General features: G+C 38.8%; 1 protein-coding gene across 2 annotated transcripts; it reads left to right on the top strand.

Moving 5' to 3' along the window:
* Window positions 1-37: 37 nt before the first annotated feature.
* KICS2 (KICSTOR subunit 2) lies at window positions 38-21173 on the top strand. 2 transcript variants are annotated; one of them, XM_069490494.1, is made up of 4 exons: window positions 38-331; window positions 6696-6981; window positions 13306-14117; window positions 19794-21173. In XM_069490494.1, exons 1-4 carry the CDS (start codon window positions 97-99, stop codon window positions 19865-19867), a joined length of 1407 nt encoding a protein of 468 aa, XP_069346595.1. In that variant the 5' UTR covers window positions 38-96; the 3' UTR covers window positions 19868-21173. The 2 variants fall into 2 exon arrangements, with proteins under 2 accessions (XP_069346595.1, XP_069346596.1); XM_069490495.1 differs by lacking the exon at window positions 19794-21173 and having other exon boundaries at window positions 83-172; window positions 13306-14425.
* Window positions 21174-21955: the final 782 nt, after the last annotated feature.

Below are 21955 nucleotides of genomic sequence, written 5' to 3'. Positions count from 1 at the left end.
CACGCACACGCACGCTTGTGCGCACGCTCGTTCCCTCAGAACCCGGAAGTGCGAGGCGGAGGAGAGCCACGTGGGTCGAGCTGGAGCGCAGCTCGCATGGGGGAGTCTATCCCGCTGGCTGCCCCGGTGCCGGTGGAACAGGCGGTGCTGGAGACGTTCTTCTCTCATCTGGGTATCTTCTCTTACGACAAGGCCAAGGACAATGTGGAGAAGGAACGAGAAGCCAACAAGAGCGCGGGGGGCAGCTGGCTGTCGCTGCTGGCGGCCTTGGCGCACCTGGCCGCGGCCGAGAAGGTCTATCACAGCCTCACCTACCTGGGGCAGAAACTAGGTACCTCCGCCCCGCCCCCTGAGCCCTTTGAGGAGGAAGGAAAGGGGGTATATTCCCCGGTCGGCAGTGGCTTGAGTTTCCTGTCTCTGTGTCACTTCTAGCCACAGGCTCGATTCAGCATCCGCAGGTCTCCTCCCACCGTTCCTTTCCTTCCCTAGGCTTCCACAAGCCCCGCCCACCGGCCTGCGCTGCTGTTAGATTGGCGGACTGGTTAGATGCTCTTTGCAGGGCTGTGCCCCAAACCGAAGGGTTTAATATTTTGCTTCGTGCATGGATTGGTGCCATAATTGAGAAGTTAACCAAACTCTCTGTCTTCGTTCTTCTAACTAGTGACGCTGCTACCAGAGGAGCAAAACTTGGCAATACAACCTAGTTCTATTAAGGAACACTAAGGTTAAGGCCCCTGAGAGTTACCTATGGAATCACACCCCCTCTTCGGAGTGTCTCAATACATGTTTAATGAATGAAGGAATAAATGAAGTGGACAGGGAAGGCAAGAAATATGCCTAACACTAGCAAAAGGAAACTTAAGGGGAAAATAGTAATCAATCTTAACACCCCCATGTAAATCTTGCCCCTGAAAATAAGCTGCAAGAGCTAATTCACCGATTTTCACTAGTAGAAACAATGAGTAGATGAGAAGGAAATAATAGATGTAAAAGCCAAGGGCTATGCATACAAAATACTACTACTTAATAATGACAAACAATAAGTATGTTCGAATCTTAGAATCCTTTTAGTACTTTGGCCTATTTTAGACCCTTTAATGATCAGAGGCAGGGTCTGGTGTGAATGAAGGACATATATATATATATATATATATAAAATATAGAGAATAAATACGTAAAGTTGTATGTAGATTTCATTTTGTTCCCCCCCCCCCCTTTCCTTAGTATTGCCTGAAGGTGATAATGTACATTCTACTGAGCTTTCAGTAGACAATCAAGGGGTAGGGCTTTCTGGGATTCCTAACTTCTGCTATAGCTATTCAAATAATAACTTGTTATTTCGTATGTTGATTTACTGGCAAAAACTGGTCAGATAGTTCCACCTTGTGTATTTTTCCCTCCCCCTTTTATAGGGCCCTTCTCACAAATTTGTAATTGCTATTATGGTATTATTATTCCCGTTTGTACAGATTAGCAAATTGTATATGCAGTTGTGTGGGTAGGTGATAGAGCCCAAACCAGAATACCTACTTTTGAACTGTCAGATTCAGACTGTATCTAAATAATTTATTTAAAATATGAGTTATAACATATATGTTATATATTTACATGTTATAAATACATATGTGTTTTTATATATATGAAAATGAGGATTCTAGCTGTAATATTGAAGGTGGGTAATGTTCTGGCAATATTAATATTTTGCTTTAGACTGTTCCACCTCATAAAGAATGGTTATTGACCCAAGTGCCATGATTCTTAGCTTTCTTTTCTTTCTTTTTTTTTTTAGCTCATTCATGGGAATTAGATGAAAGCTGTGGATTTATTCCCCAGAAAAATATATGTGTACATACAATTTTGCATATAATCTGAGAAGGTCCAGTTGTGTTTTCTAAAGTCTATTTATTGACTCTGTTTTAAAAATATGCTATTCTAGTTTTAAATTGTATGAGCTAGGTTTTCATGTAAACAGAACTGGTTCCCTTGTGTGTAAGAATGTGTGTTTAAGATCTTTACTGTCTCTAACTTGGGTTTTGTGAAGTGGTCCTTATTGTGTAAAGTGATTAGTTCTGCTTGAACCCCAGCTGGCCTGGGTGAGCCAGAGGGCCATGTCTTGAAATTGGTCCACACATTTCATGCTGTGAAACTTGCCTCAGCACTATTAGGCTCCCAGGTCATCTCCTCACTTCCGTGTAAACATTATGAAAATGGCATATTTAACTTTAATGCCTCATAACTTATTTACACATACAGTAAACTTAAGTCCAGAATTTACATTTTATCTTTGCAAATATCTTAGTTTTTTTGTACTGAGCATATATGATATCAGTGTGCTACAATATGACTTCACGATTATCAGGTTGATTATCTGTTTTCTTAAAACCTTAGAAAAAGAATGTTTGTGTTGCCATTTAAAACATTCCCATGTTCTCCAACTACTTTGCTAATTAGAACATTTATATGGTTTTCTTTAAAAAGCAAAACAAGGCCGGGCGTGGTGGCTCACGCCTGTAATCCTAGCACTCTGGGAGGCCGAGGCGGGTGGATCGCTCGAGGTCAGGAGGTCAGGAGTTCGAGACCAGCCTGAGCAAGGGCGAGACCCCGTCTCTACTAAAAATAGAAAGAAATTATCTGGCCAACTAAAATATATATATAGAAAAAATTAGCCGGGCATGGTGGTGCATGCCTGTAGTCCCAACTACTCGGGAGGCTGAGGCAGTAGGATTGCTTGAGCCCAGGAGTTTGAGGTTGCTGTGAGCTAGCCTGATGCCACGGCACTCTAGCCCGGGCAACAGAGTGAGACTCTGTCTCAAAAAAAAAAATAAAATAAAATAAAAAAATAAAAAAATAAAAAGCAAAACAAGTTTATGCATGCTTTTAAAAAATTTGAAACGTGGTTCCCAAAAGATTTTTTTCAGCTTTCTTGAGGTATAATCAACAAATAAAAAGTGTATATATTTAAGGTGTACAACTTGATGTTTTGTATACATATACGTTGTTAAATGAACACCACAATCAAGCTGATTAATATATCCATCACCTCACATAGTTACCATTTTTCCTTTCTTTCTTGCTTTCCTTTCATTCCTTTCCTTCCTTCTTTTTGTGGTAAAAACACTTAAGATTTACCCTCTTTGCAAATTTCAAGTAAAAACTAAGTCTTTCTGACCTCAGTCTTGTGGCTGGTGTTTATCTGAGGCCTTTGTAGTGAATCTTGATTACAGATGCAAAGTGGGGCCTTTGGACAAAGGACAGCCCTGACAGGGAGCGTTCTGTTCCTGTCTTGGCCCAGTTACTGAAAACCTTTAAGTGGGGCCCTTCTCTTGGAGTCTTCTCTTTTCCTTGAGGGGAGAATAATACCTGTTTGGGAAAGGATCAGAGATTAAAATATGCTGGCTCTGCCTGTGGAGGATTTTAGAAGATCACACTTTTCTCCCCTTTGTTTCATTACTGGAGAGTTTCCTCAACCTCTGGTTGCTGAAATTTAGCATAGTAGAAAATGACTTAACTTGAGAACTGATGTTTAAAACTTGTCATTAGCAAGAAGTCAAGTAAAATGCCCAAGATGTTATTATACATGCTCCCCTGATAGAATTGAAATTTCATAATGTGAGGTAAACTGTTGAAATCTTGAGAAATAATGAGTATTTGTAACTAGGGCCTTCTGGAAATAATTTAAAATAATCATATTTTATAAATTCAGAATATTGAAAAGAGAAAGAATTCGGATGCTTCTGATTCCTTGTTTCCCAAAGTGAAGGAAGGCCAGTCCCCATTGGATCTTCCAAACCAGGACAGTCAACAGATAGGATTATGTTCCTGAGAGCTTTGAGAAAAGAGAACTTTAAAAGAAATGTGGTGGTGGTCTCTCTTATAGTAGTTTCATTTTACTTGGTTTCACATGCTGATTGGTGTTTATTGATAAGCCTTGAAAGGTATTCTTTGTATTTATGTTGTATTTCCATTCCCCTAGATAAGGATAATCTGATGAAGGTAGGTGTCCCTCCACCCCCACCTGGAGTTCCTAGAGACAGACGGTATCCCTTTTTGAATGCAAAGTTAAAATTTTAGCCAAGGCCACCCATTTTATCATTGTAAGTGAGCACACAGTTGAGGTCACTTAGCTATCTGTGAAGCAGATAGCTGTCCTTTTTACAGTACTTAAAGCTCCCAATTGGCCATAGAATTTTAGATGCTCAATTATGTATTATTGGGAGTTTTCTTCCTTTTAAATGTCAGTTATAAGTAGAAGGGAAAGGAATTAGCATTATTGAATATGTGCTTTGTTCCAGGCACATTACATACCAAATGTTATTTCATTTTGTCTTCTTAGCAGCTCTGTTACTAGTTTTATGTTAAAAACAACTGCCAAAATTCAAATTGGCTAAGTAGTTTGCACATCACACAGCTTATAAGTTTGGGACCTGGGATTTGAAACCAAGTCATTCAGACTTCCAGAGCTTTTGGGATTTACATGATAGTCTTATTACCCTCCTAACCTAAGAGGTTTTGTCCTAGATGTAGGCACAGAGGCCTATTTATTGTATACCCGCCACACAACCAAATTTGCAGACCTAGGCTGAACATGGATGGGCATAGGAAGAAGGCGGAGCCTGCAGGGTACAGTCCCACATGGGATGTTGGTGTCATGATTGGTCCACCTGTACCATATAGTTTTGATGCTATTAGTAGGAGAGAGAATGTGCAAGCTACTCAATCTGTTTAGACAGTATATTGGAGAAAACACTTTTTAAGTACCAGTAGTTTAGAGACCTTCTGTTCAAATTTGCCCAGGCCTGAGCAGTTTCCAAGATGTGGAACAGTTTATTTATTTTTTTTCAGAGACAGGGTCTTGCTGTGTCTCCCAGGCTGGAGTGCAGTGGTCAGTCATAGGTCGCTGTAACCTCAAATTCCTGGCCTCAAGCAATCCTCCTGCCTTGGCCTCCTGAGTTGCTGGGACTACAGGCACATGCCACCACGCCTGGCTATTTAAAAAATTTTTTGTATGAATGAGGTCTCACTATTTTGCCCATGCTGGTCTTGAGTTCTTGGCCTCAAGCAGTACTCTAGCCTTGGCCTCCCAAAGTGCTGGGATTACAAGTGTGAGCCACTGTGCCTGGCTGGGAACTTTGTTTTAAAACCTGGGCTAAGGGTTTCCTAAGAAGCCAGACTTCCGGTGCTAAAACCTGGAAAATCCTGAGTAAACTGGGACAAATTGGTCACCCTAATAGTAAGAGATGTATGCTTCATTTGTTGAAACAAACCAAGCAATGACAAAATATTGTGAAAAGGTTCATTTAAGAGAATGTTTTACAAATAAGTTGATAAATAATTTTTATCCCTAATATAGTAATATGTTTAGATTAGTAAAAAAATTCATTAAAGCATTCTGGGCTTTTCAGTAGAAAATTTAAGCTGTCACCCATCCCTGAGATTTTTATATATTTTTAGGAACCATTGTTTTAAACCTGTCCTATTTCCTTTTATTCTCCTAATGTCTTGCATCTGGCCTTTTGGTGGGGTACAGAATTGTTTAAGAAAACATCTATGGGCCGGGCGCGGGGCTCACGCCTGTAATCCTAGCACTCTGGGAGGCCGAGGTGGGCGGATCTTTTGAGCTCAGGAGTTCGAGACCAGCCTGAGCAAGAGCGAGACCCCATCTCTACTAAAAATAGAAAGAAATTATATGGACAGCTAAAAATATATATAGAAAAAATTAGCCGGGCATGGTGGCACATGCCTGTAGTCCCAGCTACTCGGGAGGCTGAGACAGGAGGATCCCTTGAGCTCAGGAGTTTGAGGTTGCTGTGAGCTAGGCTGACGCCACGGCACTCACTCTAGCCTGGGCAACAGAGTGAGACTCTGTCTCAAAAAAAAAAAAAAAAAAAAAAGAAAACATCTATGAAGCTGGCTCCGTAATTAGAAATATAGTTGATCATGTGTAAATACAGAAGTAAGTAAATGATGTCTATGCTATTTGATCTTTTTTGACTGTGTAAAGGATGTTTTTGGTCTTAGTTTTTTGCTGATTTCCTTTAGAACTCCTATGTTCCAGCAGCAGTTGTTTATTACTGGTTCCTGTTTGTAATAATTCACAAGGTGGTGCTTATTATATTATAACCTATGGTATCAATCTTGTCAAGATTTTCTTTTTTCCCCAGGGATCCTGGTAGTCTGTTTTCTTATATATGTGTTTGTATTCCATTTTCTAGTATGGCTCAAATGATAAAATCCAAAGGAAGATGTAACTCTAAAGCAGAAATGAAAAATTCTGATTTACTAGGAATAACAACAGTGTTTCATAATTTGGGCATTCTGTTTTGTTTTAAATATATTTATGTGAAAGGAAGGCTTTTTAGATGCAGTTGATGTCATTTGCTAGGTTAATTATGCTCTGAAGTAAATCTGGGTCCTCTTTGACATGGGGTGGGGAGGGAGTTAGTGCATTGGTGAGCAAATTGTACACAGGTCTGTTGCTACACTAGTGAGTTGTATCAGGTATTTGTTTAACTTATTCCTCAGTGAAATTATGAATCATAAAGTATCATATCCCAATCATAGGAGTCAGAATATGGTAGATGGAAACTCATTGAGCTCAGCGGGTTTGGATTCTTTCCTTTGGGAGGCTGGGAGGTGTTTGGTACTTCTAGCTTCCCTTTCTGACTTGTCATGTGCTTATGTCATTTGTCTGCCAGGGGGCCAGTCTTTCTTCAGCAGGAAGGATTCCATCCGCACCATCTATACTTCCCTGCATAATGAGCTGAAGAAGGTGGTGACTGGCCGTAGTGCCCTGGGTGGTGCCGCTCCCCACGTGGAAGAACTGCTTTCCCACCTGTCAGAGCAGCTCTGCTTCTTTGTTCAGGCTCGGATGGAGATCGCAGACTTCTATGAGAAGATGTACACCCTCAGCACACAGAAGTTCATCAATGCTGAAGAGCTCGTTGGCCTTTTGGACACTATCCTCAAGAAGTACAGCTCCAGGTCAGTGTGGTGGGGAAGGAGGGAGGGTGAGAAAGGGGCAACCCTCCACACCCCATCCCACACAGCCTCAGAGTTTTTTTCTACACTGTTATGAAAATCTATGATGAATTAACTGTGAAGGAGAAATAGCTATATTACATTTTATACATATTAATTAGTCATCGGGTACACATTAGGCACCTTCTTTGGACTTAGTTAATACCCTGCTTGAGGCACCATGCCTGGCCTAACAAACTACTAACTTAAATAAATGTTGTCCCTTTCAAAGTAATCACCTCAGTGAGTTATCTCATTGAGCTTCTCCTATGTAGCCATTATTTAACATGTGTTGGAAACTCCTTTGTAATTGCTTTTAGAGTTTGTGGCATATAGTTTTGCTTTCATCTTAAATTTTCTTAGTGAAGTCAGGCATCTGCTTTTGAGAAGGGCATATTTAAGATTTTTTTTTGGGTAGCCAAAAAGTTATTTGGAGTTAAATTTAAGTTTTTTTAAAAAGGTGTTGATCAACTGGACAATTGCTTTTATAAGCATCACTTCTAGGAATAATTATTAGTATTCAACAGTTTTCATTTTATTAGATTTGTGATCTGTCATCTTTGAACCTTCTTTCAAACACTCCTCAGAATCACAGAGCCTTAGGAATGTCTCCCTTTTCCTGCAAAAGCTCAGATTTTATTCCTGAAGCCCTTAGGGCAGTGCTTGGGTGTACCCCACATGGTTCTGAGTGGATGTGGGTGAGTCTGGGGAACTGCATTGCGATGTCACACAGGGCCAGTAGGTGCTTCCAGCCCTGCTGCCTTTCTCTAATTAATAGGGAATTACTGATCATGGACACATCCTAGTCTAAAAATGATCTAAATTAGGGGTTTGGGGTTAATTTGAATAACATAAATTCCTTAATTAAAAAATTCTGAAAAGTTGAAATTCTGTATAATATATTGATTTTCTTTGGGAAGTGGGATTAAAGTCTCAATGAACATGGTTTTGCCCTTTGCCAGGATAATATCCTTTTTTCTGTAGACTTTTTGATTTGGAAGCTGTGCTATACCAAACACATTTCTTTCATGCTTTCAGTGTTCTAGAGAAGTAATTTATATTTTCATATTCTGTTGTATTGAAAGAGTTAATCCTCTTCCCAGAGGACCCATTTATCTTTCAAAGAATGTTTGTTTGCCCCAATATAGCTGATACATGTCAGCTATAAAATATTTTGTGAATGGTATCATCTTTCAAACGATGAAATGCTTTTGTATTAAAATAATTAACAAGCATGATGAATATCATATCTAATCCTCTGGCCTTGACTTGAGTTGCAGATCCTCTGTGAGTTATTGCAATGTCCAATCTGCTTTGAAAGATGAATAGAAAGCATGTTTTTTTTTCTTCTGGAAGCTGTTTGTATGCAGAGTAGACAGGTGTTCAAAAGAGGAGAGACTTCCTCTTTTGGTAGACTTATTACATTATTATTATTATTTCTACATTCTTATTTAGGAATCACAATCATTTGTGATGTTGCATTTCAAATTGAATTATTAACAAATTGAATCATATTAATAATATGATTAATTATATATAAAAGTTTTATTGTGTGCCATTTAGAAGAAGAAACATGAGTTTAGCTTGTATTGGGTCAGAGTGTCCTCTATTCCTTGAATACTTTTGAGGAGAGGTGGAACTTGGATTGTTGATAGGCCAGGGGCAGTGGCAGCCACCTATACTCTTAGCACTTTTGGAGGCCAAGGCGGGAGGGTTGTCTGAGGCCAAGAGTTTGAGACCAGCCTGGGCAATGTAGTGAGACCCTGTCTCCATGAAAAATAAAAAAATTAGCCCTGAGTGTGGTAGTGTGTGCCTGCAGTCCCAGGTCCTGGAAGGCTGAGGCAGGAGGATTGCTTGAGCCCAGGACTTCAAGGCCTGCAGTGAGTCATGATCGCACCACTTACACACTAGCCTGGGTAACACAGCGACACCCTGTCTTAAAAAAAAAAAAAGGGAAAAAAAAGAACTTGGGTGTTTTTTTTTTTTTTTTTCCCCCAAGGAAGCATCAATGGAACATTTTCTGATTCTGTAGAATTTGTTTCACATTTATTTACCTAACTGTTTTGTATAGTGGGGATAAAAGAAAACTCTCACTAGTCTTTCTGTTTCATGGTTAAAATAAATCTGGAAGATAGATTATAAAGGCAAATTAATGTTTACTCTCCTAAATCAAGAATATAATTTTAAGAAATGCTTTTAAAGGAAGAAGTGAGTTATTTATTCATTCTAGACAGTTTTTAAAAAAATCCCTATGGTATGGAAATAATGTATTAACACCATTTAGCAATTTTAATTTATTTAATCATAATTTTATAGCTAAAATGTAAGGAACATTTTTTTAAAAAAATGATCTATGTAAATTTCTATTTGCATTTTAGGAAGCATAGTTTCTACTTTATTATAAATACCTCCTACCATGGAAAATCTGGTAGGGCAAACCTCTGGCTAATTTTTTGTATCTTTAAAGTATTGGTATCTAAGAACTAATAAACTAGTTGTTTTAAATAAAAAGATGTTACAGCTTTTTTAAAAAGTTGTAAAATATATATAACATAAAATTTACCATTTTAAGTGTATAGTTCTTTGGCATTTAGTACATTCACATTGTTGTGCTACAGATTTATTTTTAATTGGGCTTCTGACTTCTCATATGCATGAAACCAGCAGACTACTTTTGGAAAGAACTCCGTGGTGTGGATTTGTGAAGGAGAAAGATAGTGTTTCTGAAGTGGAATTTTATGTCTTGTTAGAATATTATACAAATATGTCTATTTTTATATTTTCCTCTATTCTGTGGAGCCTGCCTGCCTTCCTTGCTTCCTCCCTCCCCTCCCCTTCCCTTCTCTTTCTCCTGCTCTTTCTCTTCTCTTCTCTTCTCTTCTCTTTTCATTCATTCTTTCTCCCTCCCTCCCTCCCTCTCTCTCTCTCTCTCTCTTTCTTTCTTTCTTTCTTTCTTTCTCTTTCTTTCATGTTCTCTGTAAATAGTTCTTAATTTATTCTGTATTCAGACTCTTTCAAGCTTGCTGCCATAGCTTAGGTGTATGTTTTTGAATTACAAGCATTTCACAGGTCCTCCTATAATACGACCAGTTGTGAATAGCTATGAGGCACACAGCAGAGTAGAAACAGGAAAATGATACATCATAATACTAATCTCTAAGTCTTGGCAGACTCACATTAACATAAATTTTAAGCTCTCGAGGATGAAAAATAGCTTCGACATTCACATTTATCTTTAATAAATGTTGAGCATTTAAACACTTTTAGTATATGGTATGGAAGAGCTTGTTTAGATTCTTTCTGAAGGTTTGTACAGGGAATTCATGTCCTCTTAAGGAAAGCATTGGATATAAATGATAATTTCCAGCAGAAAGTAGTAGAAAAATAACAGTAGTGTTATTTGTGGGGGTAGAATTTTCTCCAATCTCATATCATTAATTCTATGATTACCAATCTTAGTGTGTTCATAGTTCCTAGACAGATTTTCCTGATAGCCATAATTATAGAAGATTATGATACTTAATGCTCATAAGGAGCCTAAAGGTTAAGATGGTAGGAGCCTTTGTTACAATTTGAAGATTTTGAGACTTATGCTATAATGGGAGTTTTTGTGTGTTTGACTTTCTTAATATTTATTCCAAAACATGTAATGTTTAAAGAGTCCAAATTAATTAATTAAGCACATGAGCTAGAAGATTTGAGATCTGATTAACTTTCTGATTTTTTGAGTTTATTATTAGACTTAACCTCACCAGTGTTTTAGCTTTCCGTCTTGAAGTACATTGATGTAAAATATGGGTAATAGATGAAAATAATGTGTTTACTTTCATGTGAATAACTACATTTTATTTATCACATGATAATCAGTTTCTATCTTATAATGTCCAACCTATGATGGGCTCTCTTAATCATAATCTCTTTAATTAGTGCTTAAATAGATCCTTTTAAAGCCCCTTTTAAAGACATAATTGTGATGATTTTTTTCTAATTATTTAATTAATAACCAGTAGTTTCCTCTTCTCCAGGAGCCAAAACAGAGCTGGGTGAGAAATGTCTGTCTCATTAACAGTGAAATGATTAAATTAAATGGGCTCAGGCCTGTAAATCATCTACCATGGTGCCTGAAACATAAGATATGCTCAGTAAATGCAAGTTCTTCCCCCCACCTTTAAAATGGGGTCACTTGCTAAGATGATTCTGCAGCCTCTGCAGGTGCTTTGGGTCTTTAGGAAGAGTGGTAAGGGCCTTGGGTAAAGGCTTCTTAAGAAGGAGCATGCACCAGGCCTGGCAGGTGTTAGGCCTTTCTCAGAAGGAAAAGCTGAGCAAGCAAGCTCTGTGCAGTCCCTACCGAAAGGGCTCTCCTTAGCCATTCTATCCTGTTGTTACAGGACTTCATTCAGATCATAAACAACAGAATCAATGAGGCAAAGACTAGGATTCAAATCTTAGCATAGTTGGTCACCACATTTACTGACTTTCTACTTGTGCCATATGTTCTAGAGATAAAGGAGTGAAGGGATTAGGCAGCACTTACTTCTGCTCAGGGTGGAGCTTAAAGCTGGATAGCCTTATGTCTCAGCTTGCACGATAAATTACACGGTCAAGCTACTAGAGTGGAAGACAGGTGTTATATCTACAGGGGGACCTGACCCAGTCTGGGAGTGGACTTTTCTAAGGAAGTGACTAAAGAAGAGACCTGAAGAGTCAGGAAGAAGTGCAGTATTGATGAACAAGGGTCATGTTCTCACTTGCGTAGGGTCTTTGCACTTGCGCTTTTCCCCCTATGCCTGGAAGAGAGGACAGTCCCACATCTTGTCCTCTTCCCCCTCAATATTACTGCTACATATGAGGTAGAACAGTGTTTTACAAACAGCAGGTACCAATCCATGGCTTATAAAATTTATCTGATTTAAAAATATGTGTATGTAGTAGAAAATACAAGAGTACATTGTACATGGCAAGAGTAAATATGAAATAAAATAAAACTTATTTATATGTGTGTATGTACTTGGTCACAATATAAAGTGTGTTTCTTACTATAGGTCATAGTCAAAAACTTTTAAAAACACTTTTGTCTAGGACAAATGGGAGAGAAATCACACTATTATCTTGACCTCCTTGTACTATCGTTGCATTTTCTATTATTTCCTTAATATCTGGAGAAAGTGAAAATAGTAGGAGTGTGGCTCAAGTTGAGAAAGGACCAGATTATTCAATGCCTTGTAGGCCTTTTTATGGATTTTGGGTTTTTTTCCTAAGATAAATGGAAAGGGATTGAAGTGGTAGCTCTTTCTTTCTTTCTTCCTGTCTTCTTTTCCTTTCCTTTTCTTCCTTTCTTCCTTTCTTTCCTTTCTTTCGACAGGGTCTCACTCTATTGCTCTAACTGGAGTGCAGTGACCTAATCACAGCTCACTGTACCCTTGAAGTCCTGGGCTCAAGCGATCCTCCCACCTCAGCCTCCCAAGTAGCTGGGACTACGGGCATGTACCACCATGTTGGATGAGGTGCTTTTTTTGTTTGTTTGTTTGTTTTGTAGAGACAGGTCTCTCTGTGTTGCCCAGGCTGATCTCTTGGCCTCAAACAATCCTCTCCCCTTAGCCTCCCAAAATACTGGGATTAAAGACCTGGGTCAACATGCCCAGCCCAGCTATTTCATATTAAGCCACCATTTTGTTTTTAACCATGATTAAATATGAAAGGAATTTGGGGACTAGGATTGAACTAGGCTGTCTGGTAAATGCTATATTTCTTTAATAAATATTTATTATCTACTATATTTCATATATAAGTTTATAGTCTATACTTTCATCTGCAAAATAGGTTTAATAATAAATACCTCATAGATATACTGTGAACATGAAATGAACACTCAGCAGATGTTTTAGTGACCCTTTTTTTTTAACCTCTGCCTCTTTAGGACCCCACTGAAAAGAGGATGCCTTGTTTTGATGATTGTGTTAGTCATGCAATTCCCAAAACAAATAAAATGAACTATAGCTAACAACTTTTCTGTTGTTGGAAGGAAGGTAGCCACTACTTTCATTTTTTTTTTTTTAAACACCAGGCTATTTCCACAGGAGAAATATGATGTTGACATAATTCTGAACTGGTGAAGTTATGTTAGAATTTTTAAAAAAATCAACATAGAATTCTTCCATCTTTTCTTCCCCTGCCTTCAAGTGTAATATTATTTGTCTGGCCTCATTGTTTCTTTCAGGGCAGAAAACGTCAGTGTTACAAGTGGAGTAACATTTCCACTTATCTCTATTAATTCCCCTCCCCCTTTAGATTTCACCACCCAATCCTCAGTCCTTTGGAAAGCAGTTTCCAGCTAGAAGTCGATGTCCTGAGTCATCTCCTGAAGGCCCAGGCCCAGGTCTCTGAGTGGAAGTTCCTGCCATCTCTGGTTAACTTACACAGTGCTCACACCAAGCTGCAGACCTGGGGCCAGATCTTTGAGAAGCAGCGGGAGACCAAGAAACATCTGTTTGGAGGGCAGTCTCAGAAGGCCGTGCAGCCCCCACACCTTTTCCTTTGGCTGATGAAACTCAAAAACATGCTCCTTGCCAAGTTTAGCTTTTACTTTCACGAGGCACTGAGCCGACAAACGACTGCTTCAGAAATGAAAACATTGACTGCAAAAGCTAACCCAGACCTTTTTGGAAAGATTTCCAGCTTCATCAGGAAATATGACGCTGCCAATGTGTCCTTAATTTTTGACAACCGAGGTTCTGAGAGCTTTCAAGGTCATGGCTATCACCACCCCCATTCCTACAGAGAGGCCCCTAAGGGCGTGGACCAGTATCCAGCCGTGGTATCTCTGCCCAGTGACAGGCCTGTCATGCACTGGCCCAATGTCATCATGATCATGACGGACCGCACTTCTGACCTGAACAGCTTGGAGAAAGTGGTCCACTTCTATGATGACAAAGTTCAGAGCACCTACTTCCTAACCCGCCCAGAACCTCACTTTACCATTGTTGTCATTTTTGAGTCAAAGAAATCTGAGAGAGACTCCCACTTTATTTCCTTCCTCAATGAGCTCTCACTTGCCCTTAAGAACCCCAAAGTGTTTGCAAGTCTGAAACCTGGATCCAAAGGTTAGCAGGTGATTTGGGTGAAAGATTTTCAAGACTAGAAACTTCTTAATTGCTCTAATGATTGACAGTCACCTGTGATTAGAGTTTATATCTACTCATTCTTCTTTCAGAGCTAAATTAAAGACAAATCCTCCCAAATGGTGTTGCACACTTTATAAGCAATTAAAGCCAATTGAATGAAGTATCCAAAGAGTAATCTAGGAAGTGGTCATGGGCCACCATGTATCTCCATGGCACAGCAAAGGAGTTTCAGTGTTTTCTCCTATTTTCCTGTATTTTGTGTAGACTGAGTATTTATTGGCCCTTGATTTTTCTTTCCAGATGTTTTTTATTGTTCTAAACATTGTGTTCTAATGCAATTCCAAACACTCTCTCTCTTCCGCTCCTTCTTGGAAGAGTAATTGGGATAAGTTATTAAATGGCCTTTTTAGAATTAAGGACTGTATGTTTTCTATCTCATAAATTAACAGATTAACCTGGAGTTATTAGTTTTATGATTCTGACCTACAAATTAATATTTTTGATGCCAAAATTAGGATCATGGTAAGAAATTTCTATCAGTTACTGAAATCGAAGGTATATCAGATCGATAGCATAACATCAGGTTTTAACAGTTCAGAAGATCCTTGTGGCAACTTTAATAGCCATGGGTTCTTTTGGGGTGACCTACACACCTAACTGCATTTGGTTTTACCTTTATAAAGTTTGAATTTTTCACTCTGTGTTAAAGTCAGCATAAGCCATCATGTGGAGTTTCTTCATTCTTCAGCGTATTATCTGCTTGGCTTTGTGTTTATCACTTCTCTGCCGAAATGTATGTTCACATTTGGCTCCACTCCCTGGTTATTTTTAGGCTTAAAAGCATGCAGTCTTGGTTTTTCAGCCACTTTTAGATACTTGTGTAATGTAGCCTACTTTTATAAAATCAAAATGAAGGCCTCGATACCTTGTACTTGTTAAAAATCAAGTATGCATTCAAAAGATCTCTTCATAGTTGAGTAATCAACTCAGTACTCAAGCACCTCTCTGAACTTGGCTTTCCTGCCTGCCTCCTACAAATTATGTTTAGAAGCAGCGCCGCATCTTAGCACATGCTGCCTAATGTCTTTCCTTCAGTAGGTATTTGTGGAGAAGTAGATGGGTCAGTGAAGGCATAATGGGCTGTGGAGACCTTCACTTCTAGGTTATTGATTCAGAATAAAAAGAAGCCACAAAGAGTAATTGAGTTGTTACTACTTGATAGTTCCTTCAAAGCTTGTGTAAGATGTAATGGTCAGATCAGTCTTGTTTCTTGTGACTGTACGGAGCCACTGTTGTACTGGGCGTCCACAGCAGGCATGCCGGCAACGTCAGCAGACACCAGAGAGCCCCTCTCAGTCCACATAGGAAGCCTGGCCGCCTATTCTGGACTGCCTGGTACAGGAACCCACTGGCCTGTTTTCTGGGGAAAACATGTTTTTCCTTTCTTTTCTTTTCTTTCTTTTTTTTTTTTAAATAAAGGTCATATGGTTTGCAAAAAGCCAGTTTGCTTTAAATAGGAAGTAGTGATTTACCTCTGTGTTTTATTCACTCAGGTTCTATAAAAATCTGAACAGATTTTACAACATTGACCTTACATAAAAAATTGAAAACGCTTGGAAGAAAACAGTCAAATCATTCTTCCTTCCTTTTGTGTTTTGTCAAGAAACTGAAAAATATTCTTTGGTGTGCATGTATTTTTTGTCCTTAGATTAAACCACCATTAGCCTTAATGATATAGTCCCCATTACCTAAAAGAATATATGCTTTAGTGGAACACGGAGAGAGGTGCAAATAAAGCATGCATATGGTATTTAAATAACCCATTCTCGCCCAGAACATATTTGAATTGTATATTTATTTTTAAACATATTTTTAAACATAAACACAAAAAGACTTTATAAAGAATGGAAGGCAGGCCGGGCGCGGTGGCTCACGCCTGTAATCCTAGCACTCTGGGAGGCCGAGGCGGGTGGATCGCTTGATGTCAGGAGTTCAAGAACAGCCTGAGCAAGTGCGAGACCCCGTCTCTACCAAAAATAGAAAGAAATTATATGGCCAACTAAAAATCTATATAGAAAAAATTAGTCGAGCATGGTGGCGCATGCCTGTAATCCTAGCTACTCGGGAGGCTGAGGCAGTAGGATCGCTTAAGCCCAGGAGTATGAGGTTGCTGTGAGCTAGGCTGACGCCACAGCACTCATTCTAGCCAGGGCAACAAAGCGACACTCTGTCTCAAAAAAAAAAAAAAAAAAAAGAATGGAAGGCAGATGTGAGCATTAAGAAAATGTGAGACAACATAAATTCATAAATCACTGTGCAGCTGTCATAGACTGTACTGGGGAGCTTTTGAAGATTCAATATTGATACTTGAATCATTTCCTAAGCTCTTCAATAAAGTTTTCTAATTATAAAAGAAACCCCTATATTTTGGTTCAAGCCAAGAAACAAAGTCATTTTTACTCTAAGATTTATCCTCTAAATATAGTAATGAGATGATCTGTAAAGTCTGTGTTTTGCTAATTAAAAAAGTAAATCTGCATATTTTCTGCAGACTGCTTACTTTGAATCTGCTTCTAAACCACAACGTGGTAAATTTTTATGGGTAACTGGGAGTATGGTCAATGCTGGGTTTGCCAAGGAGTCCGTCAAGGAGTGTTTCTTTTTAGGATTCTGTTTGGACACAGTAAATGTTTATAACTTTGTCCTCTCTTGGGTCCAACCTGCTATCTGACTATGTCATTTTAGGGAGAGTGTGAAAATAAAGCCCAATTCTTAACTGAGGAGCCAATATCCTTTATATAATTTCTGTGTACATTTGAACACATTGGGGAAAATTTACTTTCAAGAAAGAAAATAGTTGGTATGTCACTGTACTCCCAGTGAATTCTCTCAGGTGATCTTCAAAATATGTCCACCCTTTCGGGCTAGCCACAGACGGGGAGTTTTGTTTCTTTGGCAAGTCAGCCTCTGAGCTCAACTTCTTTGTAAAATGGGGCTAAGGAAATGTGAGTTGCTTTTTCCAAAGGATGGAACGAGATCATGTGTGTAAAAAGAGGCTTTGGAAACTATCTGGGATTTGGAAGCTGTATAAATAAAAGATGGGCCACTCTCCCCTTAAACTCAGCACCTCTCCTGTTCTTTTCTTTCTCTTCAAGTCTGTGGCAAACCTGTGCTTAGTCATGAAGCTGGAACAGTACTTAAAGAACTGGTTTAGAAGAGGAGGCAGATAAATGCCTAACCAACTCACCCACTCTTCTTATTTTAGAATCTTTGTGGTTCCCAAATTTTTCTGGTTGCTTGATAGCAGCATTTCGGTTCTTCTATAATATGATATTTTAGTAGGGAGAGGGGTCTGGTTGCTCTATCAATTACTGAGAAAGGTGTGTTAAAATCTCTACCTGTGGTTGCGGATTTGTGTCTTCCTTTATTTGTCAGTTTTTCCATCCTGTATTTTGGAACCCTTTTATTAGGCCCATTTATAATTTTTCTCTCTTTCTCATGTACTCACCATTTTATCAGTATGAGGTTTCCTGCCTCATCTCCAATACTATTCATTGCTTATGCTTACTGTTTACATGGTAGTCTTTTTCCATATTCTCACTTTTAAGCTATTTATATCTTTGTATTTAAAGTGGCTACAGAAAGAACTAAAGAGAGAAGATTGATTAAAAAGAAATAATCTCTGCCTTTTGATAGGGGTTTATCTCCTTTATAAGGTGTTTTGATAATGGCATCCTTGAACTGTCACTTAACATGTTTTCCATCCTCTTTTCTTCCTTTAATATTGGGAGTTACAGCAAGAGGTTTGATCAGATTTAGGTTTTTTTTTTTTTTTTTTTTGTAGTAGTAGTAGTAGTAGTGTTTTTTTTTTTTTTTTTTTTTTTTTGAGACAGAGTCTCACTCTGTTGCCCGGGCTAGAGTGAGTGCCGTGGCTTCAGCCTAGCTCACAGCAACCTCAAACTCCTGGGCTCAAGCGATCCTCCTGCCTCAGCCTCCCGAGTAGCTGGGACTACAGGCATGCGCCACCATGCCCGGCTAATTTTTTTTTGTATATATATATTTTAGTTGTCCATATAATTTCTTTCTATTTTTAGTAGAGACGGGGTCTCGCTCTTGCTCAGGCTGGTCTCGAACTCCTGACCTCGAGCGATCCACCCGCCTCGGCCTCCCAGAGTGCTAGGATTACAGGCGTGAGCCACCGCGCCCGGCCAGTAGTGTTGTGTATTTTATTAGGAGGCAGCTACTATGTGGCATTGTCTGGCTAGATTATATCTGCAGTCCCCAACCCCTGGACCATGGACTGGTGTTGGTCCTTGGCCTGTTAGGGACAGAGCTGCAGAACTCCGCCACCTCCCCCACCCCCACCGCTTCCTTGGAAAAATTGTCTTCCATAAAACTGGTCCCTGGTGCCAAAAAGGTTGGGGACCACTGGATTATATCATTAGAGGTTACAAAATGGTCATATTCTAATTATTAATATGTTATTCACCTTTTCATTTATTAGCCAGACTATGTCTACAAAGAGAAACTTCACCCTCAACTATGTAGTTTCCTTGAAGTACAGTTCATGTAGGAATAACTGGATAAATCCTTGGATAAATCCCTGATTCGTTTGTTTTTTTTTTAAATTTTTTTTTTACTAGTTCTTAAAATAATGAGTTGGTTCCTTAGCATCTTCCAGAGACGCTGGGGAGTTTTAAAAGAAATGTGTATAAACTTATAAGGATTTCTGCCTCTTACATTTAATCCCGAATTTGACACAAAGCAGCCATTTTTCCCCCTTACCATAGATACTTTTATGTAAATATTATGATCTTTTCTTATTTCTTTCTCATGGCTAATTTTCTCTGTTAATTACCGTTGACTGTTTCCCCCCACTATTTTTCCTGTTTCTCTCCCTCCCTCCATCTCTCTCTCTCTTCCTTCTTCCTTAAGTCCCTTCCTTCCTCCTTCTCTTCCTCCTTTCCTCTCTTCCTTAGTTTCGGATATCTTCCTCACACATTCCTGTTTAGTCATTTTTTTCCCTATACCTCAGGGATCCAGGACATACCCCAGTTGTCTCTGACCCAGTTTTGGGAAGCAGTATCTGGAAGTGTTCATTTTGATGTTTTTATAGCCAGTTAGTCTTTTCCAGGCAGTAAGGAAGGAATACACATAGGGGAAAAGTTCAGTGTTGACAATGATGGGTGACCACAATTATGCCTAGCCACTTCGTGAACACACGACTTTTAGCCAACTAGAGCCACGCGGTGCTCTGTGTATAATCTTATAGTGAGCTATGACTGGCCACCGTACTCCAGCCTGGGAAACAGAGCAAGACCTGTCTCTAAAAATAAATAAATAAATAAATAATTAATTATTTGGCAGAAAAAGCTACTCAAAACTAAAATCTTTTCAAGTGTATTTTTAGTATGTAAAATAATAAATATGTAATGTTTTATTATTATTATATAAAAGATAATTCTCAGTCTGTTTGCTCTAATTAATGTATAAAAGCATTAAATTAGCTTCTGGTATTTTTCTTTAAGTAAAAATTTAAGAAGACAGATTTTGTCTTTTTTCTAAGTGGGAAAGAAAAAAACATGCCATGTGATTCCCCACGAAAGCCCTGCAGGTAGAGTTAACTTAGCAATTCCCGCTCTACTTCTCTACCAGGTTCCTGTTACCAATGCAATTATTTCATGGCCTTTTGCCTGAATTATTCTAAGCTGCTTCTCCGGAGGAAATGAGTCAGAAGAAATAGGCTTGATGGGCACTTCTGCCTTTGGAGACTTCTCTTGATATCTTGTAAATTCATAAGACTTCATTAATGCAAGTATTTTGATTTGTCTGCATATTTTTTTTCAATCTGCTTTTGATAACAAGGTCTGTTTCTGGGGTACTTTAAATTAAAAACCATATGGTCTGTGTAAGATACCAGTGCTAGAAAATGGAGAGAGGCAAATGAGTTCCCCATTCTGTGCCCGCCCTGCCTAGTGTCAGAGTCTGGGGGGAGGGTTCGGACTGATGATATAACTCAGGGAAGGTCATGAGAGGCAACTGCATTGGTGTGCATTCTGAATGAGGTGCTCAGACGTGCAGTGGCAACGCAGGAAATGTTGGATGGCATTTGGCATTGATCTAGGAGAGGAAGATAATCATTGGGACTTTTGCTAACCTTATCTCTGGGGGGTGAATTCTGCTTTTGCTGGTCCTAAAAACTGCAGAGTAATTCTAGAATCCAATTAAATTTGCAAATCTGATGCCTGATTTGATCTGAGATTTATAATGGCTCAGCTGATTGACCTTCTAGGTTGGGTCTAGATTCATTTCACTTTTAGTGTGACAACATGTAGCAATGCAGGACACCCCTCACCCCACAAGGCCATCATGGTCTTAGTCACTCCAGACTAGGCCAGTGTTAGAGCAGTCCCCAATGCAGAAGCAGATAGACGATATGAATGACTTCTTTCTAATATTCAACATTCATTCATTTAACAGCTATTATACATGGACTATGCCAAGGCTAGTGATACAACAGCAAAAACCAACATGGTGCCTGCTTGGTTGATGCTGGTAGTGAGGTGAGCTGGCTCCAACCAGCCTGGTGGTCAGGAGCTGAGAGGGCAGTAAGCAGTAAGGCAATGAATAGTCTTCAAGCTTGTTTTACTTGCATACCTCCCTACAAGTTTTGGAAAACCATAATACTCTGATGGATTTTTTTTAAAGATATCTAAAATCATTATTTATGTTTAAAAAGCCTCAAATGACACATTTTATTATGTATTGTAAATATTGCCATTTAAGATAAAAATGTTAATTGCTCTTTTAAATGTATCCAGTGAAATCTTGATATAATAGATATTGGATAGCTACCATTTTCCATATCTAAAAATACTTTGTAACAGTTAGAAATATTGTATGACTCCTTTTCGTCCCTGAACTCCATTCTACTTCTTCCACAGAATTTCATCCTAAGATGAATTTGTTTTGTTCTTTGTTTTATTTTTTGATTAAAAGTCTTATTGGCCACCCTATTAAATACTTCTCAGCATATTATATATATAAATGTGCTTTGTGTTACTGTAGGCTCTAAGAGTTTAATGACCAAATGACACATATATTAGAAATTGTAATAAATAGTAAACATAAAAAGTTACATTTAATTTGAAATACATTTTTCAATGAAACGAATAAGTATAGTGTTTATAATCACTTGGGTAAAAAAATTAATTGTCTAAATGTTCCTTTGTTTGCTGGACAGAGATTTTTACACCCTGCAGTAAAACCCCATAGAACTGTGAAAGGTTTGCAATTTTACCCTGCTTGCTGGCTAAGAAATTAGCCTGCCATAGTTTCATGGATGCTGGAGACACTTCTTATAGTAATAGCAGTAGCTGGTTTATCACCATTTTTGCATCTTGCATTGATACCCTAAGCTCCAGTTCCCACATGGGGCTTTGAGGCCCAGTGTGGAGGGGCTCAGATGGATACCTGCTCACATGCATGTCACGAGAAGAATTCTGATCTTAGGAAACTCAAATCTAAGCTCCATTTGCTCCCGAGGGAGATGTTATTATTCTGGATAGTAAGTATATTGGTTTCCTAGAGCCCATAACAAAGTACCTCAAATTGGGTGGCTTAAAACAGCAGAAATTTATTGTCTCTCAGTTCTGCAGGCTTGAAGTCTGAAATCAAGGTATCACAAGGCCACCTTCCCTCTGAAACCTGTAGGGGAATCTTTGCCTTTTCTTAGCTTCAGGTGGTTTGCTTGCAATGTTTGGTTTTCTTTATTTTAATCTCTGCCTTCATCATCACATGGCATTCTCTCCATGTCT

This window comes from Eulemur rufifrons, chromosome 16, assembly GCF_041146395.1.
Source record: "Eulemur rufifrons isolate Redbay chromosome 16, OSU_ERuf_1, whole genome shotgun sequence".
In the NCBI taxonomy this organism is placed as follows: domain Eukaryota; kingdom Metazoa; phylum Chordata; class Mammalia; order Primates; family Lemuridae; genus Eulemur; species Eulemur rufifrons.
This window is presented reverse-complemented; position numbering and strand designations above follow the sequence as displayed.